This window comes from Pleurodeles waltl, chromosome 1_1 (assembly GCF_031143425.1).
Source record: "Pleurodeles waltl isolate 20211129_DDA chromosome 1_1, aPleWal1.hap1.20221129, whole genome shotgun sequence".
NCBI lineage: Eukaryota > Metazoa > Chordata > Amphibia > Caudata > Salamandridae > Pleurodeles > Pleurodeles waltl.
Window position 1 is genome coordinate 979135374 of NC_090436.1, and position 27798 is coordinate 979163171.

Genomic DNA, 27798 nt, shown 5'->3' on the forward strand with positions numbered 1-27798 from the left:
GCGCTCGGCCCTCTGGCAGCTCAGAAGCATCCCTGGGCCTTCCTGTGTGACGTAGATTCTTGCCATGAGAGTTTAATTCTTGCGAGTGATGGTGGTTGTAAAAACACCTGTCAGTGGTAAGGGTGTGGACAAGCCAAAAGCATACACTTGAGTGGCTGGGGGTTTGAGAGTTGGATGACCCAGCAGGTTCTGGAACACCGTCTGCGCCATTATGTTGATGGAGGCCCCAGTGTCGATCAGTGCTGAGATGGGATGGCCTCCCACTGCAGCTACACATTTGGGGACGCAACATCCACTTGACGCGTCTGGTTGTACTGCATACAGGATGTGTACAGTGCCCTCTGCATCATCATCATCATCCATGTTGTCTTTGCTGTCTGGTGAGCTTGGGGCCTCCCTGATCTGAGCGACCTTTGTCTTCTGTGGGGGTTTGTTGGTGGTTGACTTGCAGACTTTTGCACTCTGAACATCTTTTCCCTTCTGTGGGCAGGTGCCTTGATGTGGATAGGAGCCACCACACTAGTGGCAGGTTCTGTTTTTTGTGGTTGGGTTCGGGCGGATTCTCTTTGGTTCCGGTGTGGCACTGGTTTTGCATGAAAATACTTTTTCTTGATGGGTTGCTGGAGGGCAGCCTCCATCTGTGCTGCTCGAACATTAGACAGCTCCTTGGAATGCCCCAGAGTCAAAATGTTGGCCATGGACATAACCGAAATCTGGAGTATGTTTTACCACAGTTTTGTAGAGGAACAGCCCTGTATGAATTGAGCCCTGATTTTGTCACCTGGATTGGGCAGGGTGCACGTGCTTGCCAGTTCCTTTAGGCAAGCATAGAATACGTCAACTGGCTCATCCATCTGTTGTCTGGCCTGCTGTAGAAAGAATTGCTCATAATCTGGGTTTGTGAGCGGTTCAAAATGCTTCATTAGGGCTTGTTTTAGCATGTCATAGGTATGAGGGGGTCCAGCTTCGTTGAGGGACTTTGCGATCTTGATTACCGTTGCCCCACCGAGGTGTAGCAGCATGGGGCGTTTCCTGTCATTTTTAATGGCTGTATTGGTAAAATGTTTCGAGGTGGTATATCCAGTACTTCTATTTTGCCGAAAGGGAGGATGGGGGGCCCCTCGCATAGGAATAGCTCCTGGGTGGGAACGGATACCACTTGTGTGTTTGGCAAGTTGTGCTGCGGAGAAATCACTACAGAATGATGTATATGAGGGTATATGGTACCCTTGCTGTCTGTTACGCACAGGACTGGCATGTCTTAGCTTGGTTGTGAGTTGCGTCCTTGGGATCATTAAGTTTGATTACTTATGTCTTTTTTTGTTCTAGTTATTAGTGGTCATCAAAAACAAAGGACCCAGTGTGATGACCGTTATGTATATGGATCTCTGAGTGTCTGCTTGGATAATTGCAGTGCAGGTGGGAACGTGGTTGGTTCTCACGTGCAGAGCCCACGGCTGATGATTGCCATTAGTCAGGCAGCAAGACAGCTGACACGCCATGTCGAGATTTTAGCAGGCCAACAGGCTGGAGTAGGAGTCACCAGCAAAAGTGGAGGGAGCCGGCCAAGTGTGCTGACGGCTCAGGGCACCCCCACCGAAGGACGTCACACCGAGACCCAGGAGGGCGGAATCGAGGAGATGGCGGTAAAGTGTCCGTGCCAAGTAGAGGTGCGGAGGCTCGCAGTTTGGGCAGGCAGTGGCAGGCGAGGCATCAGCAGTCCGCACCATGTATGCAGGGGGTGTTGGCTGACCGGCAGAGTGTGCACCGCACGCGGTTGCTGCTGCTATCGAGTGGCCTGTGGAGAGGTGGTGGTCTGTATTTGCTTGTCGCTAGTTGTTACATCACACTAGTCTCTTTGGTGAAACTCTATGTACCCAGCAGAAAGCTCGATACCTTTTTATTATCACCCTGTCCTGACACTATGGCCAGGACCAAATGGGTACCATGTGAGGGAGTTGCTGGCAATCTCCCCCAAGACATGGGAAACAAATGGGAGGTGCCAAACAGTGACGACATAACAGCCCTCTCCCTTTTCATAGAACACATCCTCATTGGTTCAGTCAGCAATAATTTCAGTGTAGAGCCTGTTTTTTTTCTAAATAGGACGTGTTGTATCATAGCTGATTACCTTTTTATCTGCATCTTTGGCACTTTTTCATAGTTACTGAACCTATGAATGTATTGTGTCTGTCTTACTACTTCTGAAATAACTTGCAGTGGTAAACACAATTGCATACTTGTAATACATATGTTCTTTACATTTAATAACCAATTCAGGTTTTTAAATTAGACCTACTGATTGTAAAAAAAAAAAGAGAAATGCACATTGTTGAATTAAATTGGTCTTTTAGCGGTTTATACCCAACATAAATTATATATATATGCTTGTACCATATGCCCTGGTGTCAGAACCGCCAATGTGCATATGCCTGATGTAGCAGCATTATTTGAAACATGAAATATTCTTAACATTTTCTGGTGCAGTATAATCTAATCCACACGTTGCACAATTCACCATCGCATGTACTTAACACAGACATCTTAGTCAATATTAAGAATAATATTTGTGAAATATGCAACTTCTGTTGACTTAACTGCACATGTAGGATTTTCCCAGTAGCTATTATTTTCTTTGGCTCCCGACAGAACTGAGAATGCAAATAAATTCGCTGTGTAAATGGAATTGTATATAGACTTGTGTTTAAGTAGGCCACATTTTGTTAACATTTGAAACATCAGTTATCCCACTCGCTGAATGTTTCTACGTTATGCCAGCAAACCTCCCCATTGCTGGCACTGTTTCTGTTTTTTATTTCAGTGGCTCTTCTGCGGCATTTTGTTTCATCAGAAAGGCTCTCCAGCTCTTACTCTTTCCTAAATAAATTATGTCTTAATGTTAGCAAATCTAGGTGGGTTCCTGCAATCTTCCTCAAGGCAGGTCAGTGGGCTTTAGTTGCCTACAAAAACCATATTGACCTTTTGAGGGCAGGCTCATGATACTTTTTAGTGCAGAGCACAGATGCATAACATGTCTAGTGGCGGTATCATGAAAATGTGCACGGGTACAGAGTAGAGACGTGAAGGTTTTGAAGACAAAGCACTGTCCACTTATCTGGGATATTCTCAGTTAGTGCATGAGGTGGAGGCAGCACATTTCTGCAACAGTGAGCGGTGGCGCCCTCTCCCTGTTCATGAGCCGTGTTGTCTGACTTGGAGCATTACAAAACTCCTAGATGCACAGTTCCACAGAAAAGATAAAGAAAGCTACACCCAATAGGGGAAAGAGGAAAACAGCTCCCTGTGGATATCCAAATTCTGGAACAGGAGCCCTCCTGCCCGTCGGGCATTGCAGCGCCGGCCCGACGAGGAGCAAAGCCCGATGATGAAGCATGTCACCAATTGGTGAGTGAGGGCTCCTGTTCCAATATTTGGATATCCACAGGGACCTGTTTTCCTCTTTCCTCTATTCGGTGTAGCTTTCTTTATCTTTTCTGTGGAACTGTGCATCTAGGAGTTTTGTGATTTATATGGGAGTATCATGCACAAGACCACTTTTTCGCTTTCATTAAAATCTCCCGCTACTTAGGCCCTCTTTTTGTTTTTGTTGTTGACTTGGAGCTTTCCCAGATTAGGTGTATGCATTTAATTTTTTTGGTGTTATTTCAGTATTTGACATTATTACAACAAAACATAAACAAAAACAGCTTATACGGAAGAAATAAAACACAATAGAATAATACAGTGGTTATATCACACATACAATGACTTGGCGAGTTTAAAAGATTCTTAGAACAATATTCTGTTATTTTTTAAACAGATTGTTTATTGAGTGACTTAGATGGAAACAGGTTGTGTGTGTGTGTGTGTAAATATATATGCACTTAAAAAACAAAGAACAAAAATCTGAAATTATGTTCAGATTTGACATGCACAAAACCACAGAAATTCAGCGGTTATAGTTAGTTATTTCAAGTACCCTTTAACTCGTGCCATAAGGTAACTATAACTCGCTCCCTCACCATGCACAGTTCTCTCATCAATAATTTTACTGCAGATGGTACAGTGATATTATCAATGATGTTGCAGAAGATGTATTATCTAGGGCAGCGCCAAGGCAAAAGTGCAAACTATAGTTACCTTAGAGCACAAGTTATAGTTATTTGCAATAACTCTAGCAACTGAATTTCTATGGTTTTGTGCGTGTAAAATCTGAACCCAACTATGTCCCTGTAACCTTAGTTTTTTTGTGAATTTCTACGTTTTTTTTAAAGTCAATTTCCTACTATAATGTCCCTGTAATCTTTGTTTGTTTTCAGTGAATTTCTACGATGTTTTAATGTTAAGTAAGATGCCCATCGCAATGCACAGTGAGGATGGGTTGGATGCAGGGCCTGGCCTGGTGGTATGCTGCCCCTACTCGAGATTGCTCCTCTTGTCACCCCTCCTCCTTGCCATCCATTGTCCAAGTACATGCCCCTGTTTCCTCATTACAGCCCCATGTGGCTGTCATTCTGCCACTGCCCTTCCCTAAACAGCCATCTTGCTGTCTCATCCATAATCCTCCCTACCCTCTGTTGTCCGAGTCCATGCACCAGCCCCCTCCCACTTGCCTTGTATGGTCTGATGTGCTGCCATTGCCTTACATTTACCATAACGTACCTACCCACCCCTCCTGCCTTTTGTTGCCCAATTCTATGCCCCATCATTGCCCTCTTCCTTAGTCTCTTTGCTTAGCTTGCTGCTCCTAATCTTCTTCCACCTGCCCTCCAATGTCTGTGTGCATGCCCCTGCTCCCTCCTTTTTTCCCACCATTTTCCAAGGACCTGCCACTGCCTCTCCTATTTAGTTTGAGTGGTCTGTTGAGCTGCCACTGCCCCTCCCATCTGCCTAGCAAGGTCAGATGGCTGCCTCCTGTCCCTGCCACCTCCGCCCTGCCTGTCTGAGTTCCTATCCCATCCCGCCTGTCCTCCGTGGTCCTTTGTGCATGCCCCTGCCACCTCCCTTTTGTCCTCCATGACTGAAGTGCTGCCACTAACCCTCCTGCTTGCCACAGCCTCTCCCACCTTCTCTATATGGTCAGTTTGCTACCCCTAATACTCTCCCACCTTCCCTCCATTGTCTGTGTGTATGCCATTATAGTGTCACCGTTGCCCTAGATGGCGTGTTGTGCTTTCAGTGCCCATCCTGCCTTCCTTCCATGGTCAGCTTGCTGCTCCTGCCCTCTTCTTCCATGTGCAGACCCCTATCCACTTCCCTCCTGTCTTGTGTGGTTCGTTGTTGTTCCCCTACCCCCTCCCTCCTGCCCTTAATGGTTCATTATGCAGAAACTGTCCCTCCTGACTGTCCATTATGGTCAGCTTGCTGCCCTTACCTCTTTCCCCTCTGCTCTTTTTTGCCAATCTTCATGGCCTGTCCTATCCCTATTGCTTTCCATTGTCTGTTGTGCTGCACTGCTGTTCTGCTTGCAAAGTGTGGTATATTGTGATGCTGCAACCCCTGACGCCTGCCCTGTAAGGTAAGTTATGTGCCCCTGCCCATTTCCCACCTGCCCTCTATTATCCAAGTCTGTGTCCCTTTCCCATTTCTGCCCTCTATGGGCCAATGTACCATACTTGCCAACATTTTGAACTTGGTAATAGGGAAATGTTGAAAAAGAAAAAACTGGGGAATTGAATTTCCCCATTTACTTGCATTGGAAAAGAGGAGATTTTCGGCAAGAGACAGATAAAATAAGCCCTTTTGTACTTGAAAACATTGGGAGTATCCAGCCTGACTCTGGTCTAATGGCTTGTATGGTTGTACTGCCACAGCCTTCTGCTCTCAATGGGATGTAACACTGCCACAGCCTCTCTTGCTTGTCCTGCATGGTTGGTTTGTTGCCCCTGCCCCCATTCCCCTGCCCTCCATGGTCCGTTGTGCTGCCACTGCCCCTCTCGCTTGTCCAGCATGGTCAACTTGTTGCCTCTGCACCCTACTCTCTGCCCTCAAGTATCAAAGTCCATGCCCCTGATCTATACTTCCCAACAGTATTCTAATGAACAACTAAATTGCAAAAATGAGAGGTACGCATTCTCATAAATGTTTTGTAAAGTGCAGCTCAGTTATGCACCACACAGTGCAAGCGCAGACTGTCTGCGCTTGTGCTTTGTGGCCCATAACTGGGCTGCAGTGGGCACGCCGTTGAGCTCCACTCCGCTGCTGGGCTAGTGGAGCTTTGGGCCGAAAGCCTCACTCCATGTGGAGTGCGCAGTACCAAAAACTGTTAACTCAGCCAGCGGAGCTCCCCGCCCACCCCTAATCATAGGACGTAATACTCGTCGGACTGGTGCTGCCATGCCTTATACGTCACCTGAAGAGTCACTTTGGCAGAGATCTTTTTACTTTGCTTTATGATTAAAAGATGTCTGTATGACAGCAATGTGATTATGTGGGGTGAAGTGAGTGTGTGTGAAAAACACAGGGAAACTAAAACTGTCTAAAAGGTACCACATTTAATTTTAACAGGGTGTTTCTCTTGACAGGGTTAACAAAAAAATAAAACAATCAAAAGTTTGGGGCTATCACGAGTAGATAATGTACCCAAGTAGCTTCAATCTACGACTGTGGTCAGGTCGAAATGTTTTGTCTCAAACGGCCCAAGGAAAGGATCCATGGCACTGCAAGACCAAAAAAATGAAGTGTAATCCTATCCCACACCCAAAATGTGATGTGCACATGTGGGTATTCCCCCAGACAAAGAGATTTGGATCAATTAAATGTTAAGGATGGACCATCCAACTTAAGAGAAAAAAAACAAGAGAATAAAGTAAACATGTATTTTGTGTGTTTAAATGTGTCACTAAGGGCACTATTTTAGCACATTTAATAATGGTGTCTCCAAATGTAGACATGTAAATGCTGTGGAGAGCGCTGATCAGTCACCACATTATATAGAAAGTGAAACAAACAAACCAGTACACATACTTGTGGTGTAGGCACATGAACATACGTAGGACAGAGAACTTATCTGTAATCTTTGTTGGTGTCACACAACATATCATGAATGATAAAGTGACCTCAAGTATAAGCATAAAGACTTTCTGGATCAGTCACATATGCCCCATAGGTCAAAAAACAGAGGATGGCGCACAACTGCTCACTGTGAAAATAAGGCAGCAGTAGGCCAGCTTTTTATATAAAAAGCAGTGGGTCAGGGAAACTGGTAACAGGCCATAGTGAAGAGAGACAATACATAGGAGTACTCACATTGTTTATGTACAGAGAGTGCAAAGAGACCTACCCTCCTCTACTCACCTGGATTGAGGCCGAGGGAGCAGTTGGCTGATCTTTTAAGGTGGAACTAATCAAATCAGTCTATCCCAGGCATGTCAGGTGCTGCCTATCAGTTGGGGAGTCAAAAGAGAAGTCCAATGGAGAGCCGGCAGCGTAGCCAAGAAGAAGAAACAGAGCATAATTGTGATGCAGTAAATGGTCCTGTGCGTGCAGCCGTAGTATCTAATATCATTCATCGATACATCTCTATACAAAATAGCTGTTTTGGAAAATATTAGCCCAACAAGGATCCCCCGTTGTGTTGAAAAATTCAAAGTATTGCCCAAACCCCAACCTTACTTAAGGTAAAGGAGTGCAATTGTCCTTCATGCTTGATGTAAATTACGCAGCCAAATGGAAAGAAACTGGTGCATATTTATCATGAAGCCAGTGAGCCCTTCATGTGAGGGCATAGTGTCACACAGTGGTGGCCATTTTAGAGTATGTTATGAACCCATATGTTACCACTAGGCATGGCGGTATAGCAGATGATCGTAGTACCTGGATGGTATTGTAATCACGAGAAAAAGATGAGGCATGTTTGTCATAAAGCTAACAAACACCCCATGTGTGGGTGTAGTGTATCGCAGTGGCAGCCTCATGGTGGAATAGAAGGATCGATAAATACATGTTTTACGGCACCAACCATAATTTCTATGACAAAACGAACCCCCCCTCATTTAATTCTTTTCTAAATTAAATGTTTTAAGTTTTACAAGTTTGATTCAATCAAGATGGCTTCAGGTATGCCATACTTTTGTCATAAGTAAGACTGTTAGCACTTCAGTTGTTCTTTAGAACACTCTGGAAGGCTGCAGTAGAACACAAGGATTCAACTGATAGGCTGCTTCTGTTGGAAGTACGTGTTTTACTGAGAATATAAGACCATTTTCATATGGCTGTGAAAGATAGTGTGAATTTACAAAAAATATGCTCTCATTTTAGCTTCTGGATCACCTTCCATAACATTTATGGGGAAAACATGATTAATGAAATCACAGCAGAAGGTTTTTTCACAGGTTAAGATCATATTAGAACACACCACAGTTCTTAAAATTAGTATAGTACAATCCACAAATGATTTATATTGTAACAAAAATCTGTCATCGCTCTTTATATGTTTTCCATTATGTGACCCTCAAAACGTTGCCATTCACTACAGTGTATTTCAGTGGGTGCTATCATGTATGTTTGCCCCAAGATGGCTGCCAGCACTTACTTGCTGAAGTGCTGACAGCCAGTCAGATCTCAACATGAGATCTGTGCTTAGGCTGTAGCAGATATACACATTTCTTTTTCCTTTAATATCTCAAAAACTACTGAATGGATTTACCACAAATAACAAACAGCATGCTTTCTGGACCAAAAGATACCTTTCTGCCAAATTTGGTGTAATTCTCTCCAGCGTTTCAGGCTGTAGTCGTGTCGAAAAGTACCTATGGTAATTGCATGCGGGAAAAAGTGTTGTGGGACGCCCCTTTTTCACGGCCCCCGCTTGACGAATTGACTCGAACCTTTCAAGACAGCAGCTGAAGTGAGTGGCAAACTAGTTTTGAAAAAATTCGTAAGGATTCCTCAAATGGTGCCAAAGTTATAGGCAAAACAAACAACACTTTTCCTATGGAAACTAGGTCCTAACTATACCTACTGTTGACTGCCAGTATATATGTGGGTTGACGCAGTAATCTAACACAGAAGGTTGTGATCTGAATTGTTCTAAATATCGGATATATAAGATGATGTCTGTATCCAGAAAACAAAAATAACAGAGAAACAAATCACTGTAGGAAAGTTTGGATCAAGGTGATTAGTTGATGTGTGATGTAGAACGGTACAATATGGGCTGTATTGCCCAACTCACATTAAATTACTTATTCAAGATGACTGTTATGAATAAATACTTCCAGTGAATGCCATAACCTGTGAGATATTTTGGAGTTTTCTGGGAGGGAATCTTGAGAACAGTATGAGCTTCAAGCATAAGTGATCTAAGTCCATTAGGTGTGGTGGGAGATGTGATTGGATCTAGCTAGATTTTGGTTTGAATATTTTTACTTTAATTGACCAGCAATCCCCCTCGCCCCTCCCCTCACCCCCGATATGGCTTAATATGTGTATAGTTAAAAACGTATGATCTGCATTTCCTAATGTTTCGACAAGCAATTTCTTTCCAACATAGCTTAATGAATGCAAAGCTAAAGAAGAAAATATATTTTATTTCCCACAGAAACCTTGCAGTTCCAACACATGTCCGTATCTGCTAAATGACATTTTTAGAGTTTGTCTTGTGTCCGGTGTAAAAGATGCAAATAGAATAATTTGAAAGAGCTAAGGAGGAGGGGAACACCTTTGTTAGTAAAGCTTTGCTGCACTTCAAGTTCCATGTTTGCTCTGATGGGAATTTTTTAAGATGGCAAATTGCTTGGCCCGTTTTATGATTAGGGGTAGAGTTTTTGAGGCATGAATATTGATGGTTTTACACATCTTGGAGGCAGAGCATCCGGCTAAATGCGTTGTTTAAGGCAAACAGGTATGTCTGTATTGTAAAGGGGCCATATTTAGGTATTTTGGTTCCTATTTCTTTTTAAAAAAAACATAAATCTGTGTTCTTCATTTTGATTGGAGTTCTGCAAAGAAAAGTGTATTAGAATCGCAGTATAAATCTTTGACTGGACCTCTTCCTTTTCTTGCCCATTTTGCGCCCAAGAACGAGGAGTTTTCAGAACAAATTTTCCTATTACAGAATTGAGATTTTCAAGTCTAATATGGCTAAAGTTTTGACTGTGACAAACAGTATTTGATTGGAATGTGAAGGATCACACTGTGACATAGTATGGAAGAGAAATGCGAGGGGAGCGTGGCTATTGTCAATATGCAGAACGCGAGGATGCAAAATACAGTCTTGTAGAGGCAAAAGTGCACCTTGAGCAATGAGGAAGGCAGTTTGATAATGAAACAATTTCAGAAATCCGAACCAAAATTCCCTATAGTCTTAAAGTCTTTTGTAAAAGATTCTAGCCTTTTTGTTGCTCGACGGTATTAGGATGTGACTTAACCAATATTAGAGAAAAGAGTTTGATAGCGGATAGATAACCTCCTGGAGACAAAATTTAACAGAGGTGTGATCATCATTTTTAATGTTTCTGCTCTGCCCGTCACAATATCTATTTAAGAATCAAGTAGTTAGAATAGCTTTAATTTTCTCAATTAGTTTCTATTCATTATACTTTACTGATTCTACCAGATCATTACAGAACCAAACTCCTAAGTATTCACCTAGGTTGCCTGATGAGGCCAGAATTACCAAGATCAAAGGCAGACCAAGTGGATTACCAGCAAGGACCCATGTCTTATCTCCATTTATGTTAACGGTGTGGACTTTAGACAGTGTAAATTCGTGTGGAAAATCGCACAGTTCTGCTCTATGCCCAAGCACTTGTCCACAAGACCTCGTCAGTTTGCTATTACTGAAACTACACCGTCTACAGCGCGTGCGTGACTCAGTTCTTGCACGTGACCTGCTAATAGCACAGCTCACAAATACAGTGCAGTAGTTGTTTCCCAGCTAGAGCACTAACTTTCGATTTAGTTACTAAGTTAATAATGTATGCACTTTAGGCAGTGCAATTTCAGAAAGAACTGACTCATGGATCCATTCTGCGTCTGTGCTCCACATTCAAAAGAAACACGAAAGAGCCAGATATGCATGTGGCATAGTAGTAGCCTATGGATTACAGGTGTAAGCCTGAATGGCGCTAGAAAGTTCCTTATCCTTATCACACCTTGTTGGATGCCGTCTTTAGGATTGTCAATCATCAGTCCACTTGTGGTTTAATCCTGTTACCGCTAAAACTCCGGCTCTAGTGTGCTAAGGCCTGATTTGTATGCTGTCACAAAAACTACAGCGAAAATTTAAGGTGTTTATCAGTGTAGATTATTGATCACACTGATGCTCTTTGTTAGCTATTGTCGAACGGGTTCTCTAGAAATGAAAACATTTCCAAATGGAACACAAGTGGAACTGTATCGGTCATTTGAAAAAGAGAAGGTCCTACACATGAAATATAGCTTGTCCGAGGCCAGTGCGTAAGATACCTCCTGTATGCCATTTGAAAAATAGAATATCAAGATGAAAAAAGTGAGCATTATTAGTCTAGGCCTCACTTCATGAGTATGCAAGTGCCTATGAAATGGACAACATTTATCGATATGATAGATTAGCACAGTACCCAGACCGGCAGGTAAGATCAAACAAATGTCATTGATAAATTGCCTAGTTTGTGGGCTTTTTTGTTTGTGTTGTCTGGGAGCTTTGAGCCAGAAGTACTAAAAGTCATAAAGTGGTAGAAAATTGTGCCTCAACTATTTTGGAAACAGAGTGTAATAATAAGTTGCATTGCACAATCGCCGTTCGCAGGGAGTCCCAGAACAATCTGCCTAATGAATATTAATTAGGCTGGTCGCAATTTGTGACCCACTGTGATTGGCTGCAAACAAAGGGTTGGTGGCCTGCAGGAGACCACCATCCCCGTGATTGCATTGACAGATGGAAAACATTTTATTTAGAGTAGCCTGTGGTCCAAAAGGACCCTATGCTGCTTTAAAGAATTTTTTTCTAAAAAGGTAGGGACTACCCAGGGCTCCCCTTTCTCTTGCGAGTCGGTTGCCACCTCGTTTGAGGTGTTGGTAACTGTTCAGCTATCTGCAACCGGAAATGTGTTTGTAAACAATTAATACACTGTATTCAAAATCACAATTTTGATGGAAAGTGCCCTTTGCACTCTTTCAAAATTACAATTCAGTATGAGTTTTCTGCATTACACAAAGCAATTTTCGCAGTCACAAACTTTGCGACTTTGTGAACTTTGCAAAACATTTTCAGACACCTGGCTCTTAGTGGCAACTCACATCCAGGCTGTGGCAGCTTTCTCCATTAATCCTACATACCATTTTCTCTAAGAAATGCCTATTATAGGTCCCTGAGTAACTGTTTTTTACTGGTTTAGTCTTTGCACAGGTACAAGTGAATGAAAAGTGTATTTGTGGTGTATAACTGACTTTATCTGTATATGACTATCTCAGAATGTGGCCGTGCAGTGGGGTTTGTGCTTTGGACAAAAAGAGTGGCCATCTCCCTTGGGAGCAAGTCACTTATTCACACGTTTCCTCTGTCTAATATATACAGGCAGTAGGAAGGGGTTAAGGAGACAAGTCATACCTGACCCCTTCCTGCTTTCTCCTCGCCAAATGCTGATCCTTTAAAACAAGAGTATAGATTTAACTGATTTTTCACAATAATTACAGGATTGGCATAGGTATTCTGTAGGTCCCCGAATTCCTCAAACAACATGGCCGCTCAAAAATCCTGTGCCTGCAGGTAGCACATGAACATTAAATACTTATAAATAAGGGTGTAGCTTTACAGGGCATGCCTCACATCTGCCCTTTAACTCTAGATACTACGTATTCATGTCCCATCTGTCAATGCAGAGCAGGTGGACTGTGTCCCATAGCCCACAACTATGCTGCACAATTTGTGTATCGGTATTCTTTCTTTTCAAAAGGCCCAGGCGTATATTGCATATATTAGAAGTTTGAAGCAAACAGAAGGAGTACGACATAAAAATAAGGACTTCAGCTCCATGATCTTGAATGTCGTCAAACATTGAAACAAATGTTGCTGGTAATAGTACTTTATAGGTTTGTCTGTAAATTTAAATTGTGTATCATTTAATAGGCATAAAGTGACTAAAATGTGTAGCTTGGATTCAAAAGTAATAACTTGATTTTTTTTTATGTCATCTTTTAATAAAGTATATTTGGTGCTGTACGAACGGGGGCTTACATGCTGTACATTTTGATGACCAAAGGGCTGAAACAGTCAGTTTGTGACCAGAGCTTCTATTACGGACCTGTCAGCAAGTTCTGGGCTTATGCATTTGTGCTAAGTAAAGCACCTGAACTAGGTGAGTAGTACTTTTATTTTTTTACCATTGTTTTGCTAAGTGTGCATCTCTAACGAGAAATTACTGTTGTAGCAGAACGCCTACAGTATGCACAAATTCGAAGAAAAAGCACTTTTTAATGTCTCTGTTCCTAACCCTCAGGGATATTAAAAGCCTCAAAACGTTTCTCCGAAATCTTGACAGAAAACACGTCTTGTGCAGATACATACCTTTCCACAAACCTGCAGTGTTTGTGTAGGATATAACCCCGCATTTTGGCTTTCATTAAAATTCCGTAGGAATTGCCAGTCTCTAATGTCACCCTGTGTGGTTCCAATTCTGCACTTAGCATTTTACCAGTGGTGTGATACAGCATAATAGCATGCTGCCGAGGGCTATACTGACTGATTAATATCTTGTACCCCAGTATAACTAGGATGAGGGCTTTTAACAACTGGTATAGCCAGAGATGGAAGCCTATAAGGTTATTAGGACACGCCACCGATAGGAGATAGGTTGTTTCAAATTCAAGAGTGAGAAACGGAAAAACAAACTTTAGAACGGAGGAGCAAAAGGTCTGTCCCAGCCATTACTGGCCCTGAACTTCCCCATTGTCTTCAATGGAGCTTCTGTGTCAGTTACCTCACGTTCTCTCTTGTTTTTTTTTTACCATTCTTTTCTGTGTAAACGTCACTAGATCATATCTAGAGAAAACTGCAGAGAGGGAAAAGCTTGCATGTGTAGCAATTTCACTAACTCAGGTTACCAATGTTAGCACCCAACATAAGTACTTCTGTGAAATGCAAAATGAATACCTTTTCTTGACACTTACATCACATGGCAATTGAGATGTGTATACCTTTGTATCAGACAGGACAGTCGTCCATTCACTGTTGAATATTTGCAATTCGCTGTTCTGAATGTTACATTTTGAAATACACTATTCTTGAAATATTTGCTAGAATTGCTTATACCTTGCCTGCATGCAGTACATTTGTGGCTACTGGCATTCTGCATTAACATAGACTCATTGTTTTGTTTTAGCTACGCTCACTTTGATATTAGGGCCCTCTTACGAGGCCCCCTCATTTCTCACCACTAAGTCCACCAGCCTGTCCCAGACCAACACTAGTGGTACCAAAAACTCCAGGTGCCATTTAAGAGAGATTACAGGAAGAAAACCGAGGTTCTACTGAAAAATGAAAAATTACTCTTGGTAATTCCTCGTTTTTCCCCAGGATTCTTGTTGGAGATTTCTGTTTTAGAAGCTAAAATCTGTGGGCGACATGTACTAAGTTAACAGAACAGGGTTTGTATCATAAGGTGTTGACCCTATCAGAATTAAGTCATGACTCCTGCAGCGAGTGCCTGAACTCACTAAGATATTTTAAAATGCAGCATGTTTTTTTATTCAAACTCAGGAAGCTAAAACAGTTTGCTGTCTCTTTGTTATTGTTGATGATTTCTTTACAGGATATTTAAAAAAAAAAGGTATAATTTCACTGTCAGACTTCAATTTTATTGACTCTAACCCTTGTGACCCAACTCCTTTATGCTGGCACCAGTTGAACCCTCAAATTACGGATTTTGGAGGACATTGTTCTATTTCCATGCTCAGTATGGTGAACGTGGAAATTATTTCATTAGTGGCTGTTATATTTTTTTTAAAGGAGTCTCATTTTTAACTAAAGTTAGGGTTTAAACGTAGTTCCTTCCAGTACGTTTGGCATTTTTTCAGCATTGAATAATTAATTCATTGATGTTTACGAATTTTGCTACCGAATTGTAAAATTATGAACTCACTAATACACTTAAAAAATCCTTCACATTTAATGGCTTTTTATTTCGAGTTATGGCCATATTTACAATTTTGGGACTCTGAAACATTGTTTTTCTCCAAATTAACATACCAGCCCATCTGAAGTTTTTTTTAAAGCACATATCCTTTCAATAGATGCTTCTAAATTTAACAAAATCGGCATTTGACAAATTCAAGGTAAAGCATGAGGAAGACTTCGCATCAGAAAATACCAAGTTGAAATCAGCCACAGCTAAATATAGTCAGTTCTTAGCTTCCCCCATCAGTGCATAGATGCCCCAAGCTGGGAACTGCATGTGCTGAAGTCAGTGTTAAAGATAGAATGGGATGGGCACAAAAACGAATTTAGTGTGACAAGGAGGCAGGTTTAGACCGAGATTTCTAAACAAACACATACAGTCCTTGGCTTCCCAAACCAAGTCTCTCACTGTCAATTTGACTGATTACCTAACCTTCCAAAGTTATGCCTACTTTAGGAATTCAAATATTTGTGTTTCTTTAAAACTGTAAGTTACTTGCTGTGCACAGCTGTAGTATCAGACATTCTATCAAATTAGGAGGGATTGTGGGCCAGATTTATCATACTGTTAGCAAAAGCTAGTCACAAGGTGTGGTCAGTATGTTTATGATTAGTACTGAATTTTGGGAAACGACATACGTAGTAATAGGTTGGTTTATACAATTCAACATTAGAGTGGACCTCAATTCGACCAATTTAATCATTATTCATTAGGTAGGTTGCAATTTGTAACTCTTTGTGATTGGAAACATTCACACAATGGTGGTCTGAAAGTGTCAGAAGAACAATACAGAACGTTTAAATAAATAAACTGTCTTTAAAGAAGTTCTATATACTTAAAGGAACTGGGTTTCCTTTTACATTAAAGTTTTTTTCTTTTTTTTAAGTTTCTTAAAAAACCTTTTTCCACAATTCACAAAGGACAACGAGTTGCCACCCCAACTTGAGTGTTAGTATCTTTTTAGTGGCTTCCAACTAGAATTGTAATCACTATGTATTGATACATATGGTACCCAGTCACAATTTGAAAGGCATGCCCGAAAAGCGTCCCTTCCACATTGCAATTAAATATTCAATTCTAAACCTATTTAGTGCTTTAAAAAAAGGATTTAAGTATTCACAAATAGATTTAAAGAATTAGAAGGCTTGCAAAAACAAGAACACGTTGTTAATCTAGCCCATAATGTTATAAACATGTCCTGTTAAGAGATAACAATCCATGGCCCAAAACTTTGATATTCATAAATAGATAAAATGGTAAGCAAATTCATCTCTTTATAGGATAATTGATATGACAGTACTTCACCAATGAAAATGTAACTTGCTTCAATAACATACTGGTCTATCACTTCCTGTATGAAAACCCAGCCTGTTTAAAAAAGTAAATAACTAGCTGAACTCTTAAATGGAACATTGTGCTTCCCAATAACAGTATTGTGATTATCAGCAAATACACCCCTAACCTATCATCCAGTCAAGCAAATAAAACTACACCTGTTTAAAAAGATTTGACACCACTTTTTAATCCACTGTTGCTTGCAGGTTGTTACCAAGGTACACAACTACTTAGCATTTTCTGTTTTGTTCAATTGTTATACGAGATTGATTTCTGCACTGTTCCCAAAGATCACTACCCATCACTAAAGCTTTAGCTGTGCAAAGCCATTAGGTCTCACCTTTTGGCTGCTAATGTGAATCAAGTGGCTTCCCCAATGCATTTTATTAATGCTGTTCAGCGTTGGCAAATAAAATAGAATGCAAAAGATTAGGCCATTGGTTTTGCCAATGCTTGTCTCGGAAAGATCATGTGAAAGGGCTTTTTCTACACCAGTTTATGTGCAGTTTACAACGAGCCAGTGCCCCATGAAGAAAGTTTGCAAAGCACCCAAATCAAGTTCACACAGTGTCTTGTGCAGTGTGCAAAGTATCAGTTACAGTGGTGCCAAAGTAGAATGTACTCACAAAAGAAGAGGATTATTTTTTTATTCTATACAACGCCTCACGAATTTTCAATTCTGTTAAGGGCATGGAGGTGAGGATTATGCTTCTCTAACTTTAGGCAACAAATGCACACACAAAAAACAGAAGAGAGAACTCTGGGAATTTTCCAAGTTTAGGTGGAGGGCAGCTCCAGTAAGGAGCACCCTGCTATACTAGCGACATTCTATCATCTCAAATGTCTGTGTTTCTAACAACATTTTTAAGCATATCATTGCCAAAGTGCCATACACACAAGCGCTAAAAAAAACAAAGGTTGCAGTGATGTTATAGTTACGTCAGAATTTACTCATACAAAACCATAGAAATTCAACAGTTATAGCTATACATATCTCAAGAAACTATAGCTCATGCCCTAAGGTAACTATGGACCTAATTATGACTTTGGTGGTACGAGGACCGCCAAGACTGAGGTTGTGGTCGACTGCTGTACTCCTGGCATGATTCTTTCACTGCAAAAATGTTTTATAATTGTTTTTTGGCCCCAGCGGTGTCTGTGGGGGACCCCACTATCAGTCCTTAGCTGGGGGGGGGTGCAGGGTATTTCTAAACTGCCTCCTTCTCTTTTCATATTACTTTTTTTTGGGACCCGGCTGAGTCAGTCCCAAGATGGCTACCAACACTTCCTAGTTGAAGTGTTGGCAAACAATCAGATATCAGCATGAGATCTGTCGGATCCATAGAGAATCCGCAGCCCTAGATGTAGAAATTTCTTTTCACCCTAATATCTCAAACTACTGAACAGATTTACACCATATTACAAAAAGGGCTATTTCTGGACCGAGAGCTAGCATTTTGCCAAATTTGTAATTTTGCCTTGCGGTTCGGTCATGTCCAAAATCCCTATGGAAAATTGCAAGGCGAAAAAGCGTTTTGCGTTTTGTCCCCCTCCTTTTTTTCACAGCCCCCCCACTGCACAATTCACCTTAAAACTTTCAACAGAGCAGGTGAAGTTAGTGGCAAACCAGTTTTTACATTTTTGTGAGGATTCGTCAAACGGCGACCGAGTTATTGGCAAAACGCTTTTCCTATAGAAACTAGGTCCTAACTATAACTACCTACTGGTGATTGCCAGTAGGTTATGCATACATACATACATACATATATACATTTTTTTTAAGGACCACTGGTGCAAGGGGGTGAGGGTGCAATGAATCAACAGGTGGTGGAGAAACAATCTGGATGGGCATGAGGGAGAAATGGAAGAGGTTGAAGGGCTGAATGCGTAGAAAAATAGCCACTGAGGGAGAGCAGAAGAGCAAAGAATCCCGTAGGAGAACACATTGTGGAGCATGTAGGGGGAGCAGGTATGCAATGCATGAAGCAGCACATGAGGGAGTGAGCAAGTGAGGAATGAAGACACCACATTTCTTGCTAGGGGTTGGGCATTTTAAGGAGAGCAGCAGATTAGAGAGAACACACACACACTCTCATGGATAGCTTGCCGAAAAAAAGTCTAAAGTAGTTGCTTAAATGTGAGCTGTGCGAGGTTAAAATTCAGCCAATAAAAAGGATACTAAAAAAAGCTATGATCCAGTGGAAGGACAACCACAAGAAGTAAGGCAAACCGTCAAATAAAAGGCAACCGAATGAGAGTGACAAAGTCAACCAGTGGTGAGCAATGGGTGAGCTCTAAGTCCACTGTAAAAGGGTATGTTCCACAAGAAGTCTAAATTTAGGGATCTGGAAAAACTCTCCCTGATTGACGAAGCCCTTTAGAGACCAGAATGCCTAGCTGGAGAGATGCTACATAGTAATACATCATGCATATAGTGTCTGACTGATGAGCAATGTACCCTCGGGCCATCTGAACTAAGGATTGGCTCCAAGCATGCTTTTTAATAATATTTTTGGAGCTAATGTTACTATCTGAAGACATTAAAGATAATAATCCACAACATTATTTCACAAATAAAAGAGGCTTGGGAGTTTCAGACATACATACTTATTCAAGACAGTCATATATATATATAAATAAATAAGTAGGAATATTGATTCCTGGAAACGTAAATAAAATACCATAAAATGCTTTGTTTCTATTCACATATCTATACACTGTCAAACGGGATATGAACTATAACAATAAATGAATTATTGCCTATTTGGTGCAAATACAATAAAAACCACTACTTTTATCCAACTGGCATCGAAGTAAGCTACTCCGTTTCACCAAACGAATTATTCATTAGAAGAAACCATACATAGGAATCACCATGATACTAATATAAATCTGAGAAGAGGGAATACGGATAACAATGTTGTTTATTTTCGGCTCTCTACTGCACACGACCCTAATCAAAGCCTAAGGCTCACAAACAGTGAAATATTGAAGTAAGGGAAATGATAGGAGGGGTCAGTAACAGTTTCAATTGCCTTTAATCTGGCACACAGTATTGAAACTAATATGATTTGAATTAACAACAACTTCAAAATGCTGTGGGTGTTGTGTAGAACATGTTGGTCTGTTATTTGTCCACCGTAAAGCACAAACTGCATGGGTGGGCGTTTGGGGTCTGATTTACTATTCCCAATCCACCCTAAGCAACAGTAGAGAGAGTGCAGAAAAAAATGTAATACTTATTATAAAACATATTTTTAAAATATCACATCAAAACAGAATATAAAAAGATAGCAAAATATTAGATTTGTATTTTTATAAGCAAGCAAACACTTTCAAAATTACTTAAATAATAAAATTGACTTACAAAGAAATTATACATTTTTAAATTACAAGCACAAAAAGTTATATTTAGAACAATTTTCACCCTTCTCCCCTACAATACCAGCAACACTAGAAAAAACAACTTGTTAAAGGAACTGTTTAAGAGACCGAAAACGTGATACCAAAACAATATTTAATGTACTCTATTATTTACATTATTTAAATTTGAAAACTCTAATAAAAAATATCAGAAAATTATTAATGGTTACAAAAACATACCTAATATAATTAACACATTTTAAAATAGCAATTCTGATTAATGTAAACTAAATATAGGCACAATTAAATATTTTTCTTGAATAATAATTTACCTGATTAGATTTTACAAATTATGAAAATCTTTACAAAATTTTAAATGAATTTAAATCTTTCCACTACACTTCCCTACAAACCAAACAACCTGTAAATATTTTAAATAAACTCAAAAAACTTCAGAAGTATTACCAAAACTATTAAAATACAAAGATCCATACAATTAAAATTAACACATTCATAATTTAAAACACAAAATGATACATCAATGTTATATACAGCTGCATTAAATTAAACACAAAAAACATATCTGTGATTTTCTGTACTAAGTTCATTTGATATTTTGTGACACAATATTAATGTCATGCACCCCTGTGTGTTTTCTGAATGATACACCGGTGCCAAGGATTCCGATTCACCCTTTCCTGATGGTCTGCTCAAACATTAGGAAAGGTATTCAGTCAATTTAGTAATCATTTTTCTAAGTTACAAAACAAGGTTCATGTTGACATAGGTGCTCCCTTGATGAAGAGGACCGCATCAAATGTTAACAGAACCTACATTGGTAAGAGATTGATCGAGGAATGTTTTGAAATGCTGGTTCGTCTGGTGAACTTAGAGACCTGCTCCATTGAACAAACAGAATTAAGGTCAATTGCTATATTTGTTGGTTCTTGAATACTTTAAAATCAGCACATTAGTCTAGATTAGTCTGTGGTGGCTCTAAAGATATGCAATGTCCTGGGGTTGCAGTTAAAATGAGGAAATGAATATTTTTTGCTTTTATTTTTGACCCTACTGTACCTGTGCCTGCTCTGGTGAGTTGGGGCTTGATTGAGGAGCCTAAAAACTGCAAAGGGGTTTCCTAACGTTCTTTACTTCTGCAGAATGAAAACTCAGCACAAGGGACTCCCCAAGACATTTTCTAAGATATGTACATCAACAGTAATACACTATGGGCCTCATTCTGACCCTGGCGGTCAGAGACCGCCAGGGTGGAGGCCGGAGGTAGCACCGCCAACAGGCTGGCGGTGCTACATGGGCAATTCTGACCGCAGCGGTAAAGCCGCGGTCAGAAAAGGGCATCCGGCGGTTTCCCGCCGGTTTACCCCTGCCCAAGGGAATCCTCCATGGCGGCACTGCTTGTAGCGACGCCATGGGGATTCCGACCCCCTTCCCGCCATCCTGTTCCTGGCGGTTGTTACCGCCAGGAACAGGATGGCGGGAACGGGTGTCGTGGGGCCCCTGGGGGCCCCTGCAGTGCCCATGCTACTGGCATGGGCACTGCAGGGGCCCCCTAACAGTGCCCCACATAGATAATCAGTGTCTGCGTGGCAGACACTGAAAATCGCGACGGGTGCAACTGCACCCGTCGCACCCCTTCCACTCCGCCGGCTCCATTCGGAGCGGGCATCCTCATGGAAGGGGGTTTCCCGCTGGGCGGGCGGGCGGCCTTCTGGCGGTCGCCCGCCAGCCCAGCGGGAAACTCAGAATGGCCGCCGCGGTCATTTGACCGCGGTGCGGTCATTCGGCGGCTCCCACTGGGCGTGCGGTTACCGCCGCCGGCGGGAGTCGGAATGACCCCCAATATGAGCTGAGCACATATTTTCCTCAGCGTGTGCATGCTTAAATACAAGAGTGTCTGCACAGCGGTGTAAGTCCTAAATCATATTCATAAATCGACAAGTACCCATGTGAAATCAAAGTACTCACAAAAGTGGAGGGATAGAAATAGCAAACTGGATTGATATTGGGCTTATAAGCTTTGCACGGACAAAGCTAGATACAACGCTGGGTCTGTGGCAAAACGTGACAGACAGTGATTGCATAATAGCTAGAAGACCAAATGCTCATTATAACAGAGTACACTCTGCCTCTTGTAAAATGATACTATGCCTCTGGAAGTATTTCAGCTCTGCAGAAAAGTGGAAAAGTGGAAACAGACAAGAGACAAGAGTCTGTATGCACGTGCCCATGTAAAGAAGTGAATGGGAGAAATTGCAGCCTGGAAGGGTCTTTAGGACAGTCTGCCTGTGCATCCATACGTAGATCACTGAGTGGTTAGAACACTGGCTCTCCAAGCTTGAAAGAAGCATATTAGTTACTTGGGTTTTTAGTCAGGAGCTGATTGCTAGTTCCAATTGGAGCATGTTACAATAAGAGAAGTGACTCTACTTTCATTCTTGTCCTATCCTGATCTAAGAATACCCTTCTACCATAAAACGGTTTTTAAATAGGTAGGATTATGTTCTATAATACATATTTGTATTGATTTTAATAATACATATATCAAATACATTTGGGAGACAATATAGTCGATTGTTACTTGATGAAACTATTATCCTGTATGGGGAGCCTGTTTTATGCAGGTATTATGCAGAAAATTCTTATTCTTTTTGACAGAAAATGATGGTTGGAGATCATATGGGTTCGCCGACCCCGTCAATAGGTGCGGCAGATGCCCAGACTAAGAGCTGCTGTCCTGAACAATAGTAGTATCCCAGGAATGGTGCATCTAAACAGTACCTTTCAGATAGGAGCTAGGATCCCTGTTGTCGCCGAAAAAAAATCAAACACATTGAAGAACACCAAAACTGTTAATCATTATTAGAGAGACTGGTAAGATAGCTAGCAAAAACATTTTATTCAAAGCTGTCGTTTTGAAAAAAAAACAGAGCGGGGATCAGAAAAACACCTTCACTTTAAGAGACCCACATTACAGCTAAAATATATATCGCAGAAAATCTCATGCTGGTCTCGCTTTTAAATTGTTCCCCTGCACAAAACCTATTTGCATGGGCACTTCGCCCTCAAAGTAACGCATGTTGTATTGAACATATAGTTTTATGCTGTTTCACACTATTTTGTGTTTGCCGCAACCACCCATAGAGTTTGACACAAAGCTAGATCTATAAAGCTTGTCCGAACACATTGCATGTGTGCTGCACCTTGCATTGCCTGGTAGATAGTGGCGATTAATTCAGGGCAGTAGGACAAAAGAGAACAATGGTTTCTCCATTTAATTAATGGACCCAGATCCCAAAGGGGATGTGCATACCGGGTTAATTAAAGAGATACGAGTGATGCACTCAAAGACCCCACAATGGGCTGGCGCAGGAAACAGGCACCATATGAAATGGAGCACTTGATTCACAAATGGAAGCAGGAAAATCCATGCTGTCCAATAGTGGGTAAGGGAGAGCTTGTTATGCGTGTTCGGTGTGACACTGTGAGAGAAGTCAACCATGTTTTTATAGGGGGTTTTGCATGTTTATTTGAGCCGTAACCCTTGTGTTCGGATTTCAAGTTGTGTGGTACCTTGCATGCAAGGAGATTTTCCCCTTCCTTGTGGTGGGCCTATTCACTTGAATTGCAACTCCCTGATTGGGTTTTATGGTATCTGATTGTTAACTCACAGGTAGACCAGGATAAAGATACGCCTACCCCAAAAAAAAGTTTGTTAAATGGGCCCTGTGTGTACCTCTAATGTGCTCTGCCCATGGTTTTTTGTCTTCTATTCAACGTTTTTTGGGACTATCTCTCTAAGGACGTTTCCAAAAATATATAGCAAATGTGCACAACTTAGATGTCTTACCCTTGGTTTTTCTCTTCTCTGGTGTGAAGTTTAGGCCTGAGTAGGCAGGTAGCCCATTGGAACTGCCTCGTGTCACTTATAAATCTTCCATAAAATATGTGTCCAGGCCAAGTTATAAATCTGCACTACGCGAGGTAGCTAACATGACTCAGTATGTATGTTTTTAAGTGTAAATATATGACGACTTCTTATACGAGTTTGCATCTGAGTCCCTTAAGTAAAGCATGCAATGATCCTTCTTCAAAATCCAATCTGGAGAGCTTAAGCAGACATATTGTGAAGGTGCAAATACCCACAGCAGTCTGAATGCAGTAGTTATTTTTACAAACTGGCAAGCCTTCCAGCAATGTTAACTAACTGGTTATCCATCAAAGTGTGCAGTCACCTTTATAGCCAGCTGAAAACCATGTGCCACTACTGAACAGACAGGAGACTTCCGTTAACACCAATCGGTTTGTGAACAGTGATAGCCACAGGGAGAAGTACTTGTATCTAGTTCTCATCAGTTAGCAGTGTCCGTATATCATTGATTGTAGTACCAGGAGCTGTCAAAAATATTCTATATTTCATTGTCAGAGAATTGAAAATTCACTAGCAGCTGACTCCAGAAACAACCACCTCTGATAAATAGTGTTCATTCTATTGAATAACAGCAATCTGCTCTATAATTTAGCAACTATCAGCAAAAAGTGCTTACTTGGAGCCAACTTGCTGACTTACATGGCTCTAGCTGTTAATGAAAACTTTGCTTTATCTCTTTCTTTCTCCCGAGCGCAGTTTTCTGTTTACCTTATTTCATCGTGTCTCCATTTTGTTTGTATTCACATATGAGTACTTTAAAAAAGACTCGATTTAAGATGTGTGTTCCACAAAAGCCTCGCCTGTATGTTTTCATAGCTTTTAATGTTGCTTCATGTGTTATTAAAATCCTAGCAGGTTTCACATGGTAAATTATTTGTATCTTGGTTCATTAATAGCATCATCATTGAAGACATTATTGTTTCCAGGTTTAAGTTGAATAACTTTGGGATAGATTCACTAAAAACTCACTCAACGCAGCAACCAAAGTTGCATTGCAGGAGACTACGAGAGCAGGACAGTTCCATATCTATCTAGCGCTCATCTTTATCATATTTAGCGCTTCGATGCCCCCGGGCCGGAATGCGCTTTACAAATACTCTATACATACATACATATCTATTATGGTATGGCACTGTTCTGCCCTCTTTCCCTAGCACTGATGCAAAATTGAGCTGCTTAATACCACATACCCACACCTTCAAACTATAGAGAAAAGGTCTAACATAGGTTTTCCACTGGCAACATGCCATTCCAGTGCAAATACTATGCCCAGACAAACTTTAACAGTTTTCCCACTTTAGGTGTGTGCTGTACATTGCCGCAGACATGCAAAGTGGAAGGAGTTTGAAGAAATAAAATTTTCTCCTTTTTTAAAACTCCCTCAGAGGCGTTATCGTTTGCTGCACCCTATCTCGCGTTGTTAGTAGACAGGGCTTTGCATCAAAAACCATAGAACACCCATAAAATTCCCTAGGAAAGCCCACTTGACCTTGATGCAAAGCAGATATAAGTGCTACTTTGCATTAAGTTCAGGCACTTTTGCAGCACAAAACATGTTTTGCGCTGGAAAGCAAATTTCAACTAAACATTTGCAAACCCAGAGCATAATGTTAGTAAATCTGCCCTAAAACGTCTGATAAATGTCACTTAATGCAGCAATTCATTCTGTTGCCCTGAAAGTTAAACAGTTTCACATAAAAGAAATATAGTTTAGAATTTTGAAGAGTCCTTAACACAATTTTAACATGACGATTTACATACCACGCAGAGGGCCTTGCTTCTGTTACAGCGCTTAGAAGAAAACCAGATCATTTGTTAAGTTCTGGCTTGGCACTCGCTATAAATTTTTCCACTTAACTTTAAATACCTCCCATCAAGAATAGGCATTCAACCAGACTGCTGCACCTTAAGCCAGCATGCTGTTGAGAGAAAAGATGTGATGTGGTGCTACGGTGTTGGCTGTTAAGACTGAGAACATGACTAAATAGTGCCAAGTTATTTTTCTAATAGTCACTTGTGTGCAAAACCTGAATGTATTCATTCAGATAGTAATCAGTGATTTAGGGTGCCAGCCTCTGCGGACTTCACTCCCTTGACGCCTGACCACTAGATGTGACATTGACGCATCCCCAACCTAACCTGAAGGTGGACGTCACACTTTGACACCCTTTCCAGATGACTCCTCTTTACCTTGCTGTCTAGGGGCCCAATACACAAAACACCTATGTAATTAGGGGTTGAGAATGCAGGAGTGCTTTATTCAATGCACTAAATACATTTTGCGAGTCAGTCAGCGTTTCTCCTCCTCAGGAAGTTAGTTGCGCTAGCTGTTTGCGATACCTGAGGTTCCTTTATTTCCCCGCGGGTCCTGTCTGGATGGACATCCTTTTGAATTAAACAAAAATCCTTTTCTTTATCTGCGTGACAAGGATTCAGGTGCAGACTCCTCATTGTATGTGTGTGTGTGTGTGTGTATGTATAAATGTATATATATATATATATGTATATATATATATATATAGAGAGAGAGAGAGAGAGAGAGAAATATATATGTATGTATATGTATATCTCTCTTTTGAATAAGAGTCTCCAGTGATCTGCATGTCACTCGAATGCATTGTGTGCACTGAACACCACTGTAGTAGGATGGAATGAAGCTGTATCCTGTGTGTTCCACTGCTCTTCGTGAACCTTGCGTTTGCACCATAGCATGTGTAAATACAAGATCTGTGAATGAGAGAGAGGCATTTAGAGGTTACTCCTCTATAATAAAGTGCTGATGTGTCACAGTCAGTGCTCTCTAAGCCCTTAATTAATTAATCCGTCCTAATCTCTGCACTGGCTTGGACTGCCCGGGCTCTCCAGTGCAGTGCATGGGTTTTAGCACATTAGCATTCATGAAGATTATACTCTCTTCTGTACAGTGTGTTCTCTCTGCACCTTCTCACTTTCACCTCTTACGTGGCCATTCTCTCTCTCTCTCTCTCCCCTTCCCTTGTTTCCCTGTCAGACTCTGACAGCTACTCACACTGTCTTGTTCGCTTCCCTTTTGCTCTTATCTCTCTACTGCCCTGACCAACTTTTTATTTCTCTCAATTTCTCTCTATCCGTCTCTCTCTCTCTCTCTGTATATCTATCCTTTGCTTTCTTTATTCCTTCCTGGTTCTCTCTCTGCTCTGCACTTTCATATTTCTTCTCACTCTTTCTCTCTCTATATACCTTTCTTCTCTCTTCATCTATGTTTTGTCTGACTTTTGCTGCAGCGCCTCTAAATCCTAACTATTACCTTAAACTGAATAGTGGATTCTGCGTAAAAGGTCAATGGATCGAAGAAACAAAGGAATGAGGGGATGTCATCAATGGGCAATGTGATTAACAACAATAAACAATATATTTAGAATTTTGAACCTCAAACAATAACCACACCAGTTTATTAAGAAGAATCATACATTTATTTCCCTAGATTAACACTGCTAATGTCGCGAAAATAACTCTCAAACATAAGTGACAAGCATAAAGAATCAATAGTGGCTGATTAGAACGTCTTATATATCTGAGTTTAAATAAAACAATCCAGCAAATAATCTCCAAAATCATAACACTGGTTAATAACACCGGAATAGGTAATAAGGGTAATGTATACATTAGTAGAAGCAATCAAAGTGTCAATATAAATCTCCAGCATTTGAAAGTTAATGCCCTCACTAACCACAAATTAGCATTAACATGTTGGTCATCATGTTTCAGGATTTTAAAACACAAATGTAGAAAAACATACTAACTCTGGTTATTAAAAAAACATTATTATTAATATGCAGCATTTAAACTATATGTTGCAGCTGGTACCTGCAAAGCAAAAGAGACACAAATAACAATGCAATTTCATACATTACCCATAGAACAATAACATGCAGTCTACATCAGCAAAGGGACACCATCAGGTAAGTCTTCGGAAGATTGGGCCTAATAACAGTTAAACCAAAACTGCTAGTATGACTCGAACCATCAGGAACTCAAACTAAATATCTCTCCCTCTAAAGTCTCTCTCTCTCT

The 27798-nt window shown here is 40.9% G+C and overlaps 1 protein-coding gene across 1 annotated transcript in view; it reads left to right on the forward strand.

Moving 5' to 3' along the window:
• ELOVL6 (ELOVL fatty acid elongase 6) overlaps nucleotides 1-27798 on the forward strand; it is a 192702-nt gene that overhangs the window by 157855 nt on the left and 7049 nt on the right. The window contains exon 3 of the mRNA XM_069230244.1: nucleotides 13129-13280. Within this exon, the coding sequence (XP_069086345.1) occupies nucleotides 13129-13280 (152 nt within the window). The remainder of the gene's footprint in view (nucleotides 1-13128; nucleotides 13281-27798) is intronic.